Here is a 17,693-nt window from a genome sequence, read left to right on the forward strand (position 1 = left end):
CTGCGCCCGGCCCGCCACAGGAGTCGCTGGTGCGTGATGAGACAAGGATTTCCCTACCGGCCAAACGCTGCAGTACAGCACCCTTTCCCACTGCGCCACCCGGGAGGCCTGCACTTGATAGTTTTTGCGACTGCACTTGAGGAAACGTTCAAAGTTCTTGACATTTTCCGTATTGACTGACCTTCATGCCTTAAAGTAATGATGGACTGTTGTTTCTCTTTGCTCATTTGAGCTGTTTTTGCCATAATTTGAACTTGGTCTTTTACCAAATAGGGCTATCTTCTGTATACCAACCCTTCCTTTGTCACAACACAACTGATTGGCTCAAACGCATTAAGAAGGAAAGAAATTCCACAAATGAACTTTTAACACACCTGTTAATTGAAATGCATTCCAGGTGACTACCTCATGAAGCTGGTTGAAGGAATGGCAAGTGTGTGCAAAGCTGTCATCAAAGCAAAGGGCGGCTACTTTAAACAATCTAAAATAAAAACATATTTTGATTTGTTTACCACTTTTTTTGGTTACTACATGATTCCATATGTATTATTTCATAGTTTTGATGTCTTCACTATTACTCAACAATGTAAAAAAAATAGTAAAAATAAAGAAAATCCCTTGAATGAGTAGGTGTGTCCAAACTTTTGACTGGTACTGTGTATACAGACAGCTACTTTTCAATCGGTATATTTTCTACAGTCGTCATAAACAGCTTCATGCATCGAATGCAAATATAATATTATCCAAGAGCTCCTGCAGAATATTCATTTTGTAACACTTTTGTGTGCAAATTCTGATATGTTCAAGTACACTGCCCACAAAAAAGTATTTGAAGTCCAAAAAACACACCCCCTACCTATACATATCATGACTATAAAATGTGCATGCATTCTAAAGTGACTAGAGTAACGGGCCAATTCAAACCATAATACAACAACCATGTTACTTATAGTGGAATAGTTTATGACACACAGGGTGTGACCGTACAAAACAAAGTGCCACTGTCAGACCTCTTATCAGACCATGGTTATCCATCACACCTGTGTACACACAGTTAAATAAGTAAATGTGTTACCACAACTGATAAAGTTCCTTCTATGTCACACCCTTCCCTTGGAATACATATGAGGCTGGACTTCCTGTTCTCTTCAAGTTAGGAGAAGTGAAGGTTGTGTAGTAAGAGTAACGGTTTAGAGCGTTGGACCAGTAACCGAAAGGTCGCTGATTCGAATCCCAGAGTCTACTAGGTGAAAAAAAGATGTCAATGTGCCCTTGAGCAAGGCACTTAGCCCTAATTGCTCCTATAAGAGTGTCTGCTATATGACTAAAATGTAATGAATGTAAGCGATTGAGTGTGGGAAAAGTATTGATGCAATTTGCAGCAACAGTAGACTGGGTGTCTGTTGAAACAATAAGGGTGCCTGTGGTCTCACTACGGTTGGAGTATGCAAAATAAACATATGCCTGATAGTGTTGGTGAACACAATACACACAGTACCAGTCAGATTCCGCCCCTAAAGCATTTAATTCATACCACATCACAGTGACCATGAATCAACAGTAAACCTCCAGATACATCATATGACGAGCAGGGTCAGGCATTGGAGGCATGACCTTTTTTTTGTACGATATTTTATACATTTCTTCAAACAATATAAAACAAACACACGCAAACAACAGCATACAGAAGCATACGAACATCAACGACATCACACCTACTGACACACAACCCCCCCCATCTCCAGCACCCACATCAACCTCTGCCACATGGTCTGAAACTGTGCCAGTTTGTTTCTCTCTAACGCCCACGCACTTTCAACATTTAGATAATAAAGCATTTGACCTTTCAATTTTATTAACGATGAAGGATTTGGTTGATTTCCAATTTTTAAGTATACGTTTTTTCAAGATGATTGACGAGAAAAGTATTATCCAAGCCCTCAGGCATTGGAGTCATTACTAACTTAATTTGCAGGCCCTTTTGGACTTATATGTAGATAGATATCTCTAGGCATTGTGGGAGGACGTGGGCGATTGTGTCTACAAGGACCCTGGTGGGCTGCGGCTTCCCGTGAGACCAATCATCTCTCCGATGTGAGTTCATGGGAAAACAATGTGATGAGTCACCACAGCGGCAAATCGTAAATACACTGTACAGCCGATCCGGTGGGCATGTGTTAAAAACCACAGCAGTGGCTGAGCAGAAACATCATCAATTTTTCCTTCCCAGAAAATACCTTACTGTGATCCGAGGCCTACGGTGAGCAGGATGGATCAAAATACGTAATTCAAACAATGTGAGAGTGGCAGAGATATATACTTTCGCTAGTAAGTGCAATCATTCCCATTCACTTGACAATGGAAAGGCAGTAAGCACAGTAATGGAATATGTTAAGTGCAGCACACTTGAAATTAGTCATACTTTCACCCAGATTTCCCATGGACAGTTTCGATATCGTCATCTGAAATATGGAACATGCTGTAGAGCAGGGGTACTCAACTCTTACACTACGAGGTCCAGAGCCTGCTGGTTTTCTGTTCTACCTGGTAATGAATTGCACACACCTGGTGTCACAGGTACAAATCAGTCACTGATTAGAGGGGAACAATGAAACAATGCAGTGGAACTGGCTTTGAGTTCCAGAGTTGAGTTTGAGGGCTGTGAGAGCCTCAATGCAGCTTAATACAAGCGGAAAGCAGACACCGTAGTAATAAATAAATAAAACACAACACACTGTACCAGTTACTGCACGGTCGGAACTAGAAGCACAATTATTTCGCTACACTCACATTAACATCTAACCATGTGTATGTGACCAATGAAATTTGATTTGATTTAATAACAATAACAATAATGTCTCTTATCAGACTAAGTGAAACGTCACCCCAGCTCAGACATAACAGTCCATAGTTTAGTCTCGCTGGCTGTTTGTGGAGTCTCATATACTGAGGCATGGGAGTTTGGGGGGTCAAACATACAGTAACAGACAGGCGGTCCAATAGTATCCTGAGGTGATGTACTCATGTCTCGTGAGACTCTTTGTTAGTAAACACACAGATGCGTAGGGGTCAGGCTCGGCGAGCAATGGTGAATCCCTTGTCGGAAAACAAAATCTGTCACACACACTAACCCACCCCCTCCCCATCCCTGTTGTCTGTCTGCTCTCAAGGTCACTGCGCGTGCTGGTGTGTGTTGGCCGGGATAGTCAGCCTCCCTCTCCCTTCCAGTACACTGTGTTGTCTGCAATACTGACTGGATCCATCTCTCCAGTCTCCCCTAACAGACTGATGCAGAGATGATGCAGTTATAGCACTGCTGTAAGTGAGTCTAATGTGAACTGGCTTAACAGACATTGTGACACATTCATCATAGACACAATCCTTTCACTAAATGTGATTAACAAATAACATAAATCCTTTTCAGAATAAGTGGCATTTAAAAAAAAAGTGTAACTACTGTAAGAGTACTTAGCAAGATGGCAGCAGGGGGAAAATGAAACATTTGTGGGAGGTACCTTGGTGCAGGCAATGGTAATATTTGGGTGTAAGGGATGGGGGCTTGGGGACTGGCCACATTCCTTTTCTACCTGCTCATTCTGTATGAAAATCTTCATACTTTAAAACAAGTTCCCTCCTTATGAGGTGTCAAGCAGAGACATTGGATGTGGTTGTGTGCGATGTAGGAGGAGACAACGTGACAAAGCAGATTACGCCATCACGTCTATCTGATCAAATCAGAAGGCTGAGAGCGCCTCCTTGTGGCCATAACACATCTGAGCGTCATCATCATCATCATCATCATCATCATCATCATCACTACAATCTGGTAAAATTCCATTCCCATGTACAAGGAATGAACCGAGTGCAGGGAGGACGGACTGCGGCAGCGGGCCAAGCAAATCATTCAATAAGATCCAAAGGAGCCTGGTGCAAGTTTTTAGGAAGTTCTGTCATTCCTGGTTGCCGTTAGATCAGCACACTGGGGCCAGTCATTGTTGTGGTAGACCTACAGCTGGTTTTCCCCTTGACTAATCAACAGACCAACCTGACTCCACCCATCTCCTTCCCCATATTGTGGCATGATAAGGGTGAGTTTAAAGTGTTCTGAGAATTAAGTTTTATTCCCGACTGATCCTTTGTATTTAAAAAAATATATATTCATACACAACCTCTGTATACCTGTCTACCTGCTGTAAACAGTACAAAAGGCCTAAACATATAGGAGTTGCAAGATTTTGTGAGAAGATTATGAGTATTGTAACTATCACCTGCAAGTAGGCTTTCAGAGAAAAGGTGAAACTCTCCCTTAGTTTATTGAAAAGGTCACCTTGTATTCATCAAATTAAAAATAGAGCTAAATCCACACAACACAAGAGCTCACTATACCAATGACATGTTCCAAATACCTTTAGTCTGCTTACCTTCTATGGCCAATGGGTGTAGCGCTAGAGCAGGGATTCACAAATTTGGTCCTGGGGCACCCCCTTGGGGCACATTTCGGTTTTGCCCTAGCACTACACAGTTGATTCAAATAACCAACTCATCGTCAAGCTTTTAACATTTGAATTAACTGTGTAGTGCTATGGCCAAAACCAAAACGTGCACCCAGGGAGGGCCCCAGGACCGAGTTTGGGAATCCCTGCTCTAGAGCATAACTGCATGAATATAAAAAATATATTTTTCTTCAATGCAAACGACGATGTCATGGCAAAACAATGCCAAATGTTGAAGTCAGGGTGTTTTTGTTATTTTTATTGATTTATTATACTATTTTCGTTTTTGTTATTTTACATTTTTTTGAAGTCAGTGTTTACATACAACCCATTCTCTGTTAATGGACTAAATGCATTGTGCACAGCTGCTTATGTAATATAGACCAGGTAAGTTATACCATTAAACACACTGCCCATGCAATAATAAAGGTTAAATTAAATTAAATAAATACAAATTATAACATTTGAATAATATAATATATGCCACATTCACACAGTCAGTGTGTTGAACTTTATCCTGGATAATTTAACAAGATAAATGTTTGTGTTGCATTTGTATTGGCAGACAAATACTGGTAGGTCTATAGTTAGAGCAGTAGGCCTTACTAAGGTGTGACATCGTACAGGTTTACTTAAACCTGTACGATGCCACACAAACATTTACCTTCCTTCTTTATGTCATACCAAACAGAGTATAGCTCAAATCCTATTCATCTAACACCGATCCTCATGCCTATTCTACTTTAGCCATTCTACCATTTGCTTAGCGGCAAACTTGCTAGCTACAATTTCACAACCCAGATGGCATTTTCCCCATTTCCACAGTTCTCCCTCAACTTGCTAACTTTATTACATAACATGAAGTTATTCCATTTCACAACTGACAGACTTGCCTCCTCTTGCTTGTAAACTTCCTTTTCTTAGCGTTCATCCATTGGCTGAATTGCAGAAAAAGTAACTGGTTTTAGCACTATTGCTTGAGAGCATGCTCCAACATGTCATCTACTGTCCATGAACAACTCCACAACAAAGCAACAAACACTATTATGGCTGACCAAGGTGTGACCTCAAAATAGTACTTTAAAACAATGTGATATGGGTAGATATGGCTGTATTTATATAATATGAATTATTATGATTTATTTTCTACTTAATACATTTTTCAACCTAGCCTACAATATATTTTCTATAATGGAAATGGAAACGTACATGGCAAAATGTCACATGGACATTATTACAATCAACGATGTTCTATTATATTGACAAGATAGTCGAGTGAACGCTCTAACAATGGAAATGTTCCTCAGACATGGAAGCAGGCGGGAGGAGTCACGATCAGGTGGGACCATTCTAGCCAATGAGAGGGCAGATACACGCGTGTGACCAGGCAAAACTCCAAAATAAAATCGTTGTTTTTTTTGGCCGAAATTCCATGTACGTCCACTTATATCAATACATTCGTAACAAAATAACAATTACGAAACTTATATTCGATCAATTAAGATTCACGTAGCAAATTATATATTCATTATTTTGTTTTTAGCAAATTCAACACTCTCATTGACCTCCATACAAAAATGTCTCACTTCACGTATTATTTTCGTAGACAGATTTTGGGCGGAGTAAATCCTCTCGCGTCGCCTCTTCCTCTGTGCTACAATGTTGCAACAAGTGCCAGTTGGACACCGCAAAACAAAACAAATATGGCGGCTGACGGCTCAAGAACTGCAATTCGATTCGAGTGGTAGGCCGCGCTATAATTTTCGAACCGAAAAGGGGTATGAATAACGTTTAGTGCTTTTCAATTATATTTGGTGTGATATAATTTAGCTAACATATTGCATCAAAGCTTCCGTTTCCCAACATACATTTTAGTGTAGCCCGCCCTGAAGTGCATTAGCTGCAATTTAGAATCTGGTTGCAAAATTCTGCTCAAATGTGTCTGCCACACTTCAAAGCATTGCATAAAAAGATGTATTAACTGCAGAAATGTTTGTAGGCCCAGGGGTTTCGGATGACAATATCAAACAAAATGTCTTGACCCTACAAAAGATGTAGCCTAAATTGCATTTACATATCAATGTCTTTCTCCCGCCAGTCTCTAAGAATATGACCACCATGGACATAAAACAGATCACTCATCATGCTCTTCAAATGGACAAATTTAACAGGGCAGGTAACTATGGCAACATTATGCCTCTCCTGACCGCCCTTGATAATGCCTGTGTGACTTGTGAGCAGTTGCAAGGCACAGACATTGTCAGGGTCCTTTACAGACTCCTCAAAACCTGCTCAGACAATTCAGTGAAAAAAACAGCCAAGCACCTGTTGTCAAAATGGAAGGAACTCTACAGTCACCCCTATCATATCTCAAAGGAGAATGGAAGTGAGGAAGAATCCACTGTCATTGTAGAGAGTATGCTGGCTGATAAAGCGTGTCTGGCAGACAGAGGTGGCCTAGCTGCTGGTGATGCTAGTAAACCAGTGGAGTTGGGTGTGTCTTGTGAACATGTGGTTTTCCATACTGGGTCAGAGGACAGAACACTCAAAAATGAGACCAAGTGTGGGAGAGCTAAGGGAGAAGGGTTGTCATCGTGGCAGGCAGCTGGTGATTCGTCTTCGGGGTCAATTTTTCCCACCCTCTCAAAGCAGTCAGAACCTCCTGCCACCACTTCCCTGGATACCCCTCCCCTCTGTAAGGATTCCTCTGATTTGAGTTTGAGGACAAAGTGCATCCAGCTTCTCCATGGTGCCCTCGATCCAGAAACTTCCAAGGAAGCAGAGGGGAAGACTGCAGATCTGGCCCGCGTCATAGAGGTGCACATCCACGCGCTGCACCATGCAAACCAGGCCAAATACAAGGCCTGCATCAGGAGTAAGGTGACCAACCTAAGGAACCCCAAAAATGGCCACCTTCGGTGTGGTCTCCTGGGCGGCAGCCTGGGGCCGGAAGTCTTCGCCAGGATGTCTTTGGAGGAGATGGCCAACGAGGAGCTCCAGCGTCTGAGGGAGGAGTACTCATCGCAGGGGGTGAGTGAGAGGCAGCTACCCCAGGGGGTGGAGGGGACGCCCACCCAGAAGTTGCGGTGCAGGCGGTGTGATGGGTCGGACTGCAGAGTGACGCAGGTGTCCCGGGGCACTCTGTTTCTGCCGGCGTGGGTCCGCCAGGCCACCGCAGACCAGGATGCCATGACCTTTGTGACCTGTAGCAGGTGTGGGGAGCAGTGGTACCACAGCGGCTGGGTGTGCCTCTGATAGGCCATCCTCACCACACTACATGTAAAATGCCTTCTTTGTTTTTGTCGAGATTCTGTTGAAATGGCTTTACCCTATCAAACTGAATAATGTCATGTTTTAATCACAGAAATAAAGGGACATTTTACCACATGATTATGCATTACATTGTCATTAAACTTGCTGCGCTACATACTGTAATACAAATGTGGTTCTCTTTCTTTTACTATTTATTTCTCAATCTGGCATTAATAGGTACTGTGTGTTTAGAATGGGGTCTTTCTGTGTGTGAGAACAGAAGATGTTGACATTTCTGTTGAGCTGCAGATTAAGACCCATGTGGCCTTCCTGTGGCCACGTGACCCTGTGAGCAGCACAAGGAGCATGTGACCCATTAATCAGCCCAAGATACAACTCTGGCAAGGTCATGTCTAGAAGGCATACAGTTTATGTCAAAAGTAGATTTTTATTTTAGCTAACCCTTTTCCTGACCTAAACTTAATTATCCTAACCTGCAGCGTAAATTCTCCTAACCTGCTCCGGCCAGAGGTTTGCTGATCTCCCATGATCCCTCACTTTCTAGCCCACAGCCAGTGCTAATGACTCAGGATCCCATCATTGTGATGACAGTGAAGTCTTAGAATTCCAGAAAGATCTGTGCTAGTTGGACAAAGTTGGCTAAATGAGCTATTCTCTGTAGGCAGGGATAGTGGTTTGAGAATATATGGAATGGTAGCAGTATTTTGTTTTACATAAGATTATAATAAATGGTTATATTGTTAAAGAATCAAATCAAATGAAATGGTATTTGTCACATACACATGGTTAGCAGATGTTAATGCGAGTGTAGCGAAATGCTTGTGCTTCTAGTTCCGACAATGCAGTAATAACCAACGAGTAATCTAACCTAACAATTCCACAACTACTACCTTATACACACAAGTGTAAAGGGATAAAGAATATGTACATAAAGATATATGATTGAGTGATGGTACAGAACGGCAAGATGCAGTAGATGGTACAGAGTACAGTATATAAACATAAAGTGGCTAGTTATACATTTTTACATCAATTAATATACCCATTATATTAATTAATGTTATGTTTAATGGGTATATATTTCATTGAAATGGCCATTGAACAGTAGGAATTATTGTATATTATTTGTTCTCATCTGTGTTTTTGTAATGTGTCTGTTTTATTTTATCTTTATTTAACTAGGCAAGTCAGTTAAGAACAAATTCTTATTTTCAATGACAGCCTAGGAACAGTGGGTTAACTGCCTGTTCAAGGGCAGAACGACAGATTTGTACCTTGTCAGCTCATGGGTTTGAACTTGCAACCTTCCGGTTACTAGTCCACTAGGCTACCCTGCCGCCCCCGTCTGTACATTAGAGATATCTGTATCGGAGTCATTGGAGATAACATTCTGTTTTATCAACTGAATTAAGTTTGTGTTTCACTATCAGTATGTCATGTGTATTTTCAAGGAGTGTCTTTTCCAAAGTCCATGCAGTTCCCTATCTTATTGATAGTTTCCCTGTTTATAGCCTTTAACTTTTCAATCATTGTCTGGCGACTTTCTTTCTTTGAGAGACACACACATGCATGCTCAGGCAGTATGTGTGTACTGCACATGGTGGTACTTACAAACATAGACACACCTTTACAATCATTCACATTCACACTGTTTAATACTTTGTGCATGCTTTTCTGCCCACTCCCACACTGATAATATTACAATAGATAAACATTATCAAGTGGAAAGTCCACATTCTCATATCTTTTAAAGAGCATACTATTGCTGATACGGTACATTGAGGTACAGCAGAATGAAATGTAGGGGAGAGTGGGGTAAGTTGGTTGAAAAGGGGTAAGTTGAGCCACCCTTGTTTCTAGGCAAACCATACACAAAATGTATATTTTTACCAAATATTTAGGGAGAGGCCATCCTTTCATGGAGTCTGTTAAGGAAGAAACCACATGGAAAAAGTGGCAGGCAAGTTATTTGCAAAAAAAACAGATTTTCACCAAGTTATAGGAATTTGTGTTAGAGGTTTCATGATTATTGTATCTAAACCAAAGTAGATCATTTTAAGATAGTTCTATACATCAGTTGGGGTCAATATGAGGTCCTAAACCTAGCATGAAATTGCATCATTGTAGCTGTGTGGGCTAACATAGTCAAATGTTTGCCTTGGGGTAAGTTGAGCCAATGGCAAGTTGAGTAAATTGAAGTGTTTTGTTCCCAGGCGCTGGCATATGAGATAACAACAGGGCCTGGTCTGTTAAAAGTTTAAAATAATAATTGTTTGGTGTTAAGCTTGTGTTAAAATATGCTTAGAATTATTAAAATATAAAAAATTATTGTGATTCTGTTGAATTGTGTTTGGGAAATAAATATAGACATGGTTTTAAACATTTGTATGCGGCTTAATTTACCTTCTCCCTGGGCTCACAACTTACCCCATACTACAATTTATCTTCTTAAAATCTGATTTTAAACCAAACCCTAACCTTAACTACACTAACGCTAACGTCATGCTTAACCTAAATTCATATTTAGACTTTTGTGGCCAATTCTGACTTTGTGGTTGTGCTTTCTAGTGTAAACCGTATTCTTGTCACAACGGGGCTTGGCTATCCTTGACAAAGTGCAGTGTTTGAGTGATTGACTGTGTCATCGACTAAAATATTGCTATAACATATGTTGTAATTAAAAAACTATCCATTGCATTGTAAGATCTGACATGTGTATGCAACTCCTGGGCAGAGGAAAGCGCCCATTGTATAGAACGTTACAGTAACGTCATTACAATATTACCAGAGATGTTTTGTATGGGCATTGCAATGGCCACATTCAAATGCCATGACGCATCAGTGTTTAGAATGTCAATTTTCTGCGATACTTTTTCAGTAGTAAAAGCACCATTACACACACATTAATAGCTTCCTTTATCCATTTAGCCCACAGTAGGCGTGACAAACGATCGGTCATATGAGAGTCAGTAGCGCTCGAGCAGTCCTGCCCAGTAGCGCCAAGTCACCGGGAAACCTCGGCCGCTCGTGAGGATTTTGCAAAGGGATGGAGCGGTACGGCGACGTACATTATAAACATCAAGGTACAGTTGCAACCAATTGATACTTTTCGTAGCTAGATATTTCAGACTTTCACATTTAACTGAAATTCTATTTGTTTACCAGTTAGCCTAGCCAGCTACAAGAAGCCAGCTGATGTTTAGGCTTCGCGCATGATCTCACAGACTACGTGGTTCATGGCAAGCGAGCAGTTCGAGACAACTGGGAACTGAAAAAAGAACGAGGTCAAATCAGTCAGTGATCTTCAGGTCGGAATGTCGGAGCTCTAAGAAAGATGCCCAAGTCTCCGAATTGTAATTCCGAGTTGGATGACCGTTCAAACGATTTTGTTCTCCAGTCAGAGCTCGTTTTTGCCTAGTTGTCTTGAACGCATTGAAGTCAAGGATGTCCTACTTCCCAGTTGTTTTTGAACGCGTATATTCATTAGCAGTCTTTATTCCTAATGTTTGTTTGTTATTTAGACCGTGGGAGTCCGCTATACTTACTCCATATGACAGTCTTGTTGTGTACCTGCTAATCAGCCTACTACCAAAGCAAGTTGGTTTCCAATAGCCTATAACGTCACAGAGCTATAGCCTACGTCCAGATCATCCTCGCGATGGATATGTGTTCACTTTTATCTAAGTGTGTCATCAAACAAACAAAGCACAAACATTCCAAGCTTCTGCGCATGTTCTATCCAACCAAGTTCTCTGTTGGCTAGTGATGGAAGTTATGCTGGGGATAGGACCAGAGTGTCTTGTTCTACAAATCTAAGGTGGGATATTTGAATAGGGCTCGTTGTTTAATAGATAGAGCATTACCATAGTTACATAAAAGTTTTAAAAAACACCATTGATTACAATGCTGATAATGCTCAATTTTTTTTTTTTTTAATTCGAACCAGAACAGTAGGCCTACTTCCCCTTTAAATCTTGTGACTGGTGAGAGCCAGTGCTGATATGGGCACATGACTCTCTCGTGTGTGTGTGTGTGTGTGTGTGTGTGTGTGTGTGTGTGTGTGTGTGTGTGTGTGTGTGTGTGTGTGTGTGTGTGTGTGTGTGTGAACCACAGCTGCAGAAAGGCAGCATAACAAAGGTGTAGTCAGTCAGTGTCCTCCCTTGTCCAGATATATTCCAGCACATTAATTTCACTGTAGTTGGCTGAGGCAGCTAACAATAGGCAGAGTCTTTAACCAATTTGACTAACAGGATGTGCGTCTGTTACCTATGTCTCTGACCTATTTGGGCTGATTAGCCCATTTCACTACCCTTTTGGATGTTATTATATCATTATGGAAATGGATAGAGGGCTAGAGAAGATTTCTTAAGTAGTTAACTCCATTGACTAAAGGTCAGTGGTGCAAGTCATTTCAATTTAACGGCACATTGTTTGTCACAGTATTTGTGGCTGCTGAACACTATCTCAATCAGAGACAAGGCATTGATCGATTATGTGATGGAGAGGCATTGAGGTGGTGATAAGCTCATATTTCCCTACTCTTTCTAACCCCTTTATCGCCAACCAGATAACAGTTGGAGCCCCATTTAAAATCGTCACTGGTCTCACAGGGATGTTAGGAATTGGATGATCGGATTTTCTATTTCTTCTCTTTAAAAAAAAAAAACTTGAAATGTAATTCATAGAATTGCAAGTGGGTTGACCCACCTGGTCTCTTTGACGAATTGGGGTCTTTGTTTGTTAAAGGATAACATTTGTCTTTACTTTCTCAGCAGCCTGCAATGTTAGTCATTGCTTAACCCTTCAGTGTGTTACTGTATTAACAACCAAGGCCTACAACAACCTGGAATTGTAATACCCATACCAGACATCTGTCAGACTAATAGAGTTGAAATGAACAACATTCACTCTAATTACAGGAATTTAAATTCCTCATTAAATGCACGTCATGGAAACCTTTGACATGTTCACATAGTTCATTATCGTCATGGTATTAACCTAACATCATACCTTCTGTTTTTTCTAACAGGTGCTGAATTAGGCTATGGTTTGCCCTGATACATAACGGTAAGAAATGACGTGTTAAGAATGTATTACTGTCACTGTCTCTTCTTGTGTCCTTACACAATGCTTTCTATACTCTACTGTGCTGCTGTATTGTAGTAGACTAAGCTTAAGTTTTAGGCCTAGGTCTGCTGTACTGTACAGTCGGCCAAACTCACCCCACGTGTTTAATGCATCATGTCTGCTCTGAAGCCAAGCATTATGCAGACAAAACGTTCTTGTGGTGTGTGGCCTGTGGCCACAGCTTTGCTCATGTGATTCTCTAAGAGATGGTCACCTGATCATTGTCCATGTGACACATGCTGAGAATATTACAGCTCCTACAACAGTTAATGTCGGCAGGAAAATGTTACGTCTTCATTGGTTAAGATATCAACTGTATAACATTGTGACTGATTTGACTTTAGCTGACTACAGATGAGGTTGTTAATCTATGTTTGTTAATCTGTGTCACATGTTATTTTCTTTTCTGACTGTTAACAGAGCAATCAATCAGTTGATTGATTAAACTGAATGGCTATGTCATCTATTTGTCAGGTAACAGCAGCTCTTCCCAGACCCCCCCAGCCAGCTACTCCACCAACCCTTCAGCCCAGGCCCAAGCCCAGCCATGACAGCCAAGTCGTCCCTGCTCAAGGTGATCCTCCTGGGGGACGGTGGCGTGGGCAAGTCCTCCCTCATGAACCGCTACGTCACCAACAAGTTTGACACGCATCTCTTCCACACCATTGGCGTGGAGTTCCTAAACAAGGAGCTGGAGGTGGACGGGCGCACCGTGACGCTCCAAATCTGGGACACGGCGGGCCAGGAGCGCTTCCGCTCGCTCCGGACACCTTTCTACCGTGGCTCCGACTGTTGTCTCCTAACCTTCAGCGTGGATGACAACCAGAGCTTCCACAATCTCAACAACTGGAAGAAGGAGTTTGCCTACTACGCTGATGTCAAGGAACCTGAGAAGTTCCCATTCGTGATCCTGGGTAATAAGTTGGATGTGCCAGAGAGGCAGGTTTCGGGCGAGGACGCCCGCCAGTGGTGCCGCGACAACGGTGGCCACCCGTACTTTGAGACGAGCGCCAAGGACTCGACCAACGTGGCGGCCGCGTTTGAGGAGGCGGTGAGGAGAGTGCTGGCGCAGGAGGAACGGGGGGAGCACCTCATCCCGACGGACACAGTGGACCTGCACAGGAAGCCGCGCTCTGGCGCCTCCTGCTGCTGACTCTTAAAGGCCCAATGCAGCTGTTTATCTCAATTTGAAATTGGCAAAAAAACTATTTCTCAAGCAAGAATTTTGCTAAGACTGGGAAAACTAGCTGTTTATTGGAAGAGGTTTGGAACAGTTTTTGTTATTGGTATATTAACCAGTCTACCGAACAGTGATGTCACCATTGAAAGCTGAAACTCCCGTCCATGCAAACCTGCTGATTATAATGTCCTGTGTAGATTGTATTTTCAACCACCAACTATCAGGAAATAAACTGATCACATTTTTTCACAATTTTACAGTATTTGTTTCATCAGCTGTTTATACAATATGGTATGAAACACAGGAAAATTATAATTTTTACTTGCACTGGGCCTTCAAAGAGTCAGTAGGGGCATATTTGAACTTCTGCTGCCCAACTCTGGCCGTAACTTGTGAGTTCTGATGATACCAACGGCCACTTGGTTCAAGTTCTCCTTTTTTAACTGTGGTTAATGCTTTCGTTCTGCTCTGTGCTCCTCCCTTGGTTTACCTGACTGCATGTGCACACAGACACACAACCTGTTCATGGCATTATACACACCCAACCCACTTAGGCTATATAAGTTTTATCATACACAGGAGTGCTCATAGTTGGGCTTGCTATTTGACATTCCTTTGCGCTGGCGAGTGTGTTTTATCAGTGACTACTACGATCAAGAGATTACTTTGTTCTGCGCTTGTCCTCCAGCAATCAAGTAATGACTAAATATTTACATTTTTAGTCATAGCAGACACCCTTATCCAGAGCAACTTACAGTAGTGAGTGCTTACATTTTCTGTACTTTTTCATAGTGGTCCCCCGTGGGAATCAAATTCACAACACTGCCGTTGCAAGCGCCCTGCTCTACCAATTGAGCCACATGGGAAATACTACATTGTCATCCCATCTATTAAATGGGCTGAATGTGCCAAATGTATATTAATATTGTTGATTGTTTAAAATAATCGTATTTTGTATTAACGTTAGTGGTGGTAGTCAGTACACAGACTGACTGAACTACAGTATGTGTTGGGGGGAAAACCAGAGGGTTCTGTCCAGTCTACATCATTGTACAAATGGAAAGAATTTCAGTCAAACTCATTTCTCTGATTATTCTCACTTGATGGGCTGATTTTAGATTTTAAACCCACTCAACCAAGCCATGCAAATTTTGGCTGTGTGAATTCGAAGCCGTTCATTGGCTGGATTGAGTGCTCTATAGAGACCAACGTATGCCCAGCCATCATAATGACCAAAATGGCTTTAACATGTTTAATCTCATCCAATTTCCAGATAAACTGTCAAAAGCCTTTTTATAGCCATGTTAATGTGTGTTCGTTAGGAATGTTAATTTATTTAAATGTATTTACAGTCACTCACTACGCAAACTTGTGCACCTGATGCCTCAGGACGCAAGTGCATTAGCTAGCCTAACTGTTTTCGGAGAGTTTGGAAATGAGAGGCTTTTTAATGTTATGTTGCCTGGACCTGGACTAACCATTTAGGAATTCAGCAGCAAATCCCGGGCCATTGCGCCACAATTTATTATAGTAGGCTATAGGCTGACTTGTGCCATCATGAGTTCTGTGTACTATAGCCCCAAGGAAACCAGTTGTAAATGCATACCAGTTGTTCCTATGTTTTGCTGTAAAACAAGACCAACCATGACACACTAAACTGTAGGCCTATTGTACTTTTTTTATGTAAAAAAAATATTGTTGTTTATTTGTCAAAAGACCCCCCAATAACAGTGATGTTACCAGTATTCAAATGTGAACCAGTAATTTCTACAGCAGGGTTCCCCAATTGGTAGCCCACGGCACACCAAGTTTTCTGAGAATATACAGTACCAGTCAAAGGTTTGGAGACACCTACTCATTCAAGGGTTTATCTTTATTTTCTACATTGTAGAATAATAGTGAAGACATCAAAACGATAAAATAACACATATGGAATCATGCAGTAACCAAAAAAGTGTTTAATAAATCAACATATATAAGTCGCTCTGGATAAGAGCGTCTGCTAAATGACTTAAATGTAAATGTAATATATTTGAGGTTCTTCAAAGTAGGCACCCTTTGCCTCGATGACAACTTTGGACACTTGGCATTCTCTCAACCACCTTTCCAACAGTCTTGAAGGAGTTTCCACATATGCTGAGCACATGTTGGCTGCTTTTCCTTCACTCTGTAGTCCAACTAGATCATCCGTTCACCTACTCTGCGTCTCACAAAGACAGTGTTTGGAACCAAAAATCAAAACTTTGGACTCATCAGACATATTTCCACCGGTCTAATGTCCATTGCTCATGTTTCTTGGCCCATGCAAGTCTCTTCTGATTGTCCTTTAGTAGTGGTTTCTTTACAACAATTTGACAATGAAGGCCTGATTCACACCATCTCCTCTGAACAGTTGATGTTGAGATGTGTCTGTTATTTGAACTTTGAAGCATTTATTTGGGCTGCAATTTCTGAGGCTGGTAACTCTAATGAACTTATCCTCTGCAGCAGAGTTAAGTCTGGGTCTTCCTTTCCTGTGGCAGTCCTCATGAGAGCCCGTGCTTGATGGTTTTTGCGGCTGCACTTTAAGAAACTTTCAAAGTTCTTGAAATTTTACAGATTGACTGACCATGTTTTAAAGTAAGGATGGACTGTTGTTTCTCTTTGCTTATTTGATCTGTTCATTCCACAATATGGACATGGTCTTTTACTAAATAGGGTTATCTTCTGTATACCATCCCTACCTTGTCAAAACACAACTGACTGGCTCAAATGTATTAAGGAAAGAAATTCCACAAATTAACTTTTCACAAGTCTTAATTGAATTGCATTCCGTGTGACTACCTCATGAAGCTGGTTGAGAGAATGCCAAGAGTGTGCAAAGCTGTCAGAGGCAAAGGGTGGCTACTTTGAACAATATATTTGGATTTGTTTAACACTTTTTTTGTTTACATGATTCCATGTGATATTTCATAGTTTGGTGTCACTATTATTCTAGGATGTAGAAAATAGTAAAAATAATGAAAAGAAATTGAACGAGTAGGTGTCTCAACTTTTAACCGATACTGTGTATAATATATGTATAGTTATTTTTTTGTTGCATGTAAGACTGTAAAAACACTGGCAAATCAGCTCCAAGTGATTTTTATTTTGTATGTCTTCCAAAGTATTCCCACGCATTATAGAAAGATGCATGTAATTGTATACAAATGTAAGCAAGGTGTGAAATGTATGTTTTCGTCAAATATTCGATCTTTGGACTTTGGTCAATTTGCAGTCTAAAAATTATTTATTTTCTGGCCCCCTGACCATCCGCTCAAGAACAAAAATTGTCCTGTTCCAGTGTCTTGCATTAAAACATGAACCACCCTGAAACACTCAATACGGTCTTAAAATGTATGTTTGTGTGTGTGTGTTGAAATAAAAAGTTGGCAATTTTTTAACCTATGTTGAAGTAATGTGCTCCATCTGTGGAGTGCGTTTGTTCTTCCACTGACCACTACTGTCGGTCAACTGTAGGCCAAATACACTGCTATCCTAATTTGAGCGGACCCCCTTCTTGGGGTGTAGTGGAAAGTTGCCCCTAGATGGGGATCTTGGGTCAGGTTATGTATTTCCCCCATTAATGGTTATGTTTATGA

The 17,693-nt window shown here is 41.2% G+C and overlaps 2 protein-coding genes across 4 annotated transcripts; both read left to right on the plus strand.

Moving 5' to 3' along the window:
• Positions 1 to 6,079: 6,079 nt before the first annotated feature.
• On the plus strand, positions 6,080 to 7,883 carry LOC118372292 (transcription elongation factor A N-terminal and central domain-containing protein). 2 transcript variants are annotated; one of them, XM_052499245.1, is made up of 2 exons: positions 6,080 to 6,237; positions 6,592 to 7,883. In XM_052499245.1, the coding sequence occupies exons 1-2, from the start codon at positions 6,153 to 6,155 to the stop codon at positions 7,746 to 7,748; spliced, it is 1,242 nt and encodes a 413-aa protein (XP_052355205.1). In that variant the 5' UTR covers positions 6,080 to 6,152; the 3' UTR covers positions 7,749 to 7,883. The 2 variants fall into 2 exon arrangements, with proteins under 2 accessions (XP_052355205.1, XP_052355206.1); XM_052499246.1 differs by having other exon boundaries at positions 6,103 to 6,271.
• A 2,650-nt stretch (positions 7,884 to 10,533) lies between these two features.
• On the plus strand, positions 10,534 to 17,499 carry LOC118372291 (ras-related protein Rab-9A-like). 2 transcript variants are annotated; one of them, XM_052499247.1, is made up of 3 exons: positions 10,534 to 10,849; positions 12,796 to 12,833; positions 13,368 to 17,499. In XM_052499247.1, the coding sequence occupies exon 3, from the start codon at positions 13,441 to 13,443 to the stop codon at positions 14,044 to 14,046; it is 606 nt and encodes a 201-aa protein (XP_052355207.1). In that variant the 5' UTR covers positions 10,534 to 10,849; positions 12,796 to 12,833; positions 13,368 to 13,440; the 3' UTR covers positions 14,047 to 17,499. The 2 variants fall into 2 exon arrangements, with proteins under 2 accessions (XP_052355207.1, XP_052355208.1); XM_052499248.1 differs by lacking the exon at positions 10,534 to 10,849 and adding an exon at positions 10,966 to 11,583.
• The last annotated feature ends 194 nt before the right edge of the window (positions 17,500 to 17,693 follow it).

Source organism: Oncorhynchus keta, chromosome 37 (genome assembly GCF_023373465.1).
Source record: "Oncorhynchus keta strain PuntledgeMale-10-30-2019 chromosome 37, Oket_V2, whole genome shotgun sequence".
In the NCBI taxonomy this organism is placed as follows: Eukaryota; Metazoa; Chordata; class Actinopteri; order Salmoniformes; family Salmonidae; genus Oncorhynchus; species Oncorhynchus keta.